The 4005-nt window shown below is 42.0% G+C and overlaps 1 protein-coding gene across 2 annotated transcripts; it reads right to left on the bottom strand.

The window, feature by feature from the left end:
- Window positions 1-355: 355 nt before the first annotated feature.
- Window positions 356-2833, bottom strand: LOC147612568 (uncharacterized). Of its 2 annotated transcripts, XM_086783187.1 has the most exons (5): window positions 2595-2833; window positions 2407-2449; window positions 1766-1973; window positions 1403-1529; window positions 356-1252 (listed from the first exon to the last, which is right to left on the bottom strand). In XM_086783187.1, exons 3-5 carry the CDS (start codon window positions 1962-1964, stop codon window positions 859-861), a joined length of 720 nt encoding a protein of 239 aa, XP_086639313.1. In that variant the 5' UTR covers window positions 1965-1973; window positions 2407-2449; window positions 2595-2833; the 3' UTR covers window positions 356-858. The 2 variants fall into 2 exon arrangements, with proteins under 2 accessions (XP_086639313.1, XP_086639312.1); XM_086783186.1 differs by having other exon boundaries at window positions 2407-2833.
- Between the last annotated feature and the right edge of the window lie 1172 nt (window positions 2834-4005).

Raw genomic sequence — 4005 nt, 5'->3', positions numbered from 1 at the left:
CATAACTCCCTGCAGGAAAATTCTTCTGTCCGTACACAAGGCATTGTAGGGGAAATTCTGGTTCCAGTTGCAAGATGCCCTTTTGAGTATATTGACTTCTAGAGGAAGTAACATACCGAAAAAAAATGCCTCTTGGTTTGAGAGAGACAGACAGACAGTCAGACATAAAATCATGTAACAGTAGACTTTTAACTATATATTCTTGGTTTCAGTGTGTGCGCATGGGCACCACATGCACCTTTGTTATTGGAATGCAACACAATGTTATAACATGTAGTTGATCGTACTTCCAATCCACTCAAGAATTTACTGTTCAACCATTGGAAAACTCATACTTCCACATAGACTGATGTCAATATTAAAAATCACAGAAGCATAAACTTTCTCAATCTTCATTGTTTTACAAAAGAGCATCTATTTGCTATCCATGATTTCAAGGTCAGGTGTTTCTACTACTCAAATGTGCATTCTAGGATATAAAACTTTAAATGTTCCAACAGATTCCTGATTTAGTATTTTATAATGTCTGATTTTTCACTGTTGCCCATGCAAGAGGAGTTTGATTAAGCTCATCCTGATAGTACCTTGTTTCCACCTTGGGTGGTATCATAAGACCTGGTGAGTTTGTACTGATAGTACCTTGTTTCAGGGTGGTAACATAAGACCTGGTTTGCATGGAGCTCTACAACCACTATGGAATCCCAGGCTTTACCTGATGTAGTGCACTCGAGCTTATCTTCATCAATCATAAGGAGTTTGTTGATGCGGCATTTGAGCAGGGAAACAGAAAGGTGAATACAAAAGAATGCACTCAAGCTCAGATAGATAACGCCATCTTCCACTCCTTAGTCATTGGCCTTAGAGCACCTTTTTGTGCTTTGTATGAAAGTCGAGGTATGGAGAATCCGATCCCGGAATGTAGTCGCCATAGTGCATGTGAAGCCGGATAGCAGCTAGCTTAGTCAAAATGCCCTCTGGTTCATCCTCTTCCATATATCTTACAGACTCACTGGCAGGAACTCCCATGCCTGTTTTTTGGTCCTGCTTGTGGTAATCCAAGTAATCAATAGGCACCTCTTGAGTCTTAGGAAGAAATCTTTTCATCTTTTTAGCCTCCTCTGATGAGATGTTCTTGGAGGTTATGAGCCTGCGAAGAATAGTTTCCTGTTTGCGCAGGCTCCGCCTCTCCATAGAGCCTTTGAGGGCTTCCCAGTCGAATCTAAAATCTTTATGACCACTTGGTGGTTTCAGCCTTTTTCACCAGCATGATGCTAACGTTAGCATTGACACTCATTTCACAACAACCATATCTCTTGCCCCATATTCTATGTCAGCAATATATCCCAAACTAAGGTAATCGGTAAACAGGTTACAGCACCAACATGCAAATTGAGTAACTCACCTGTATGCATCCCCCCTGATGCGAGCCCTTCTTTTCCGATGACAAAAGTCCGGCAATTTAACCTCATGTATAGCTCGTAGCCTCTTCACAATTACTCGATTTTTCCTTTCTATTTTGTTAACTCTATCTGGTCATGCAAAATCATTCAAAAAGTATCATGTCAATCCTATCTTATGAAAGGCCTCTCTGACCTACAGACTAGCTGGACAGCGGGGATCGTAGCCACATATGTACAGAGATCTCTCCCGTCTAATGGGCAGGGGATGCTGCGTAAAGACCCTCAATGATATAGCTCAGTTTAATTGGCATGAAGAGGGCTTTGAAATAATTAGGACAAATTTAATGAAAAGAAAAGTAGTAAACCTTCTTGAAGCCTCATTTTTTTTGTGTTCAGTGTGAGGAAAGGCCCTCTGTCAGGGGATTTGTTATCGATAGCTGGCTTCATGTTCTTTATGCGGAGCTGATGGCGCCGCAGCATCACATCGTGTTCCCACTTAATGTACCCTGTGATCACTTGGTACTTCTTCATCCTAGAATCTAACTTGAGAGCATTGGAGCACATTCTCTGTTCCTGTGATCGATGCAAATGCAGAAATTTCAAATGGTTGAACTGCATCAAAGGGTTGTGAAAAATGCATCATGTGTTATGCAAAGTGTTCATGGATCATCGTAGGTCATGGAAAACACATGAAAGGCCATGCCAAATGCATGGGAAATGCATCATAGGCTACGCATACGGGTCATTCATGGTGCAAACTGCGTCGTAGGTCATGACTCATAAGAGGCCATGGAAAACGCATATTAAGGGCCATGTCAAACGCATCATAGGCTATGCAGAACGCATCATAGGTTATGGAAACGCATGAAGGGCCATGCCAAACGCATCATAGGTTATGCTGAGCGCATCATGGGTCCTCATAGGTCACGGAAAACGCATGAAGGACCATGCCAAATGCATCCTGGGATGTGCGAAATGTATCATGGATAATGCAAAAATTTCGTACCGAGCGATCTGTAGAAGCGTGGTTGCAGAGCCGGAGCCTGATCCTGTCACGCAAAAGAGGTGAATTAATGGAGGCATCAGGAAATCGCATGTTGGAAAGGCTATGGCAGCACGATGATGATGACGAAAATTGCAAGAAGCGATCATGCACGATGATGATGAGGCCGCTGAAGTCAAGATCTTCATCACCACTTTGTGTTTGAGAAAGGAGGCAAAGGGTCCTCGCAGCATGAGCTCTCGATCAGAAAGTTAAGAGCACGCGTCTCCTCTCCTTCCAAACGCTTCCGCAAAGGAAAACACTACTCTGTCAAGGGTCACGAAACTCTTCGTAATTCGAAGGAATCAAGGGGCGCCGTGGCATACCCCTCACCCAATAATGTACCCAATTGCTTCGCTTTTATGGATCCTCATGGGGTGGGTGTGTGTGTGTGTGTGTGTGTGTGTGTGTGTGTGTTTGGGGGCGGGGGGGAGAAGTGTTGTTTAAACTGATGGAGGGGTGGCTACATCTAAAGCCTCTCTTTGAGATGATGAATATGCACAACTCGAAGGGGTTTAGATGCATATGTGGACAAATCTTGTAGAAATCTTGAACTTTTTCTCGTGGAATAAATTGGGTGCATTTAGCATATCACATCTGAGTGTGAACCTAATGGGGTGACAATTTGTCTTTCTACTAAGTGTGAACCTACCTCGAGATTCGTTATTTATTAAGCCCAAATTTGTGTGAATAAGATTGCACGCATGTGCTATATGGCTAAAGCCACTCTATGAGATGATGGATACACACAACTCTAAGGGGTTCACATGCATATGTGGACAAATCTTGAACTTTTTCTAGTGGAATAAATTGGGTGCAGCTAGCATATCACATCTGAGTGTGAACCTACTGTGGTGACAATTTGTCTTTCTACTAAGTGTGAACCTATCTCGAGATTCGTTATTTATTAAGCCCAAATTTGTGTGAATAAGATTGCACGCATGTGCTATATGGGTTTTTAGAGGGTGAAACACCCCCCCCCCATGCATGAGGTAGAAGGTGGGCCTTCGACAAAGCCAGGTAGGGCACTATGAAGGTAAAATACTTTGGATGCCTTTTCCCCACAAATATCCTTTTTCTACATAGGTATCTTGACTTTTCCCCACAAATATCCTTTTTTTGCATACGTATCTTGACTTGTCCACCTAACATATGTGAAGTCACTCTATGTATGACGCCCCTTTATAAGGAGGCTAAGTGCCAAACCACTAGGTTAAGTCCATGCACACCCTCATTTTCGTTAGGACAAACACACACACACACGCACGCACACACACATACATTTTTAGCTTAGCCCTCCAATTTTTATTTCGATAACCTTAGTTAACTAAGGTTGAATTTAATATCTAATCTTTCTATTTTAATTCCCTACTTCTCCATAAGTTATTAAGTCTACAAAACTGGTATGCATGCTTGGCATCCCAATTGGTAGTCATAGCATAGTTTTTTCCTATAATTACTACTATAGTGTTTGGCATTATGTTCATGGGTAGGAACTCTCTATAATAAAGGTTATTCAAATCATCGTACGATAAATCTCTGTCCACAAATATTTTATCATGT

Source organism: Cibotium barometz, chromosome 45 (assembly GCF_041138505.1).
Source record: "Cibotium barometz isolate CiBa-2024 chromosome 45, ASM4113850v1, whole genome shotgun sequence".
In the NCBI taxonomy this organism is placed as follows: Eukaryota; Viridiplantae; Streptophyta; class Polypodiopsida; order Cyatheales; family Cibotiaceae; genus Cibotium; species Cibotium barometz.
Note: the sequence above shows the minus strand (reverse complement) of the source record. Positions and strands in the feature narration are given on the sequence as shown.

Excerpts from the sequence above, each read along its gene's own strand:
- LOC147612568 (XM_086783186.1), bottom strand. The coding sequence starts at position 2,496 with ATGCGATTTCCTGATGCCTCCATTAATTCACCTCTTTTGCGTGACAGG. Across the intron at positions 1,974-2,406 it reads ACGCTTCTACAGATCGCTCG|GAACAGAGAATGTGCTCCAA; the intron begins GTACGAAATTTT and ends CATCGATCACAG. Across the intron at positions 1,253-1,402 it reads ATCAGGGGGGATGCATACAG|GCTGAAACCACCAAGTGGTC; the intron begins GTGAGTTACTCA and ends CTGGTGAAAAAG.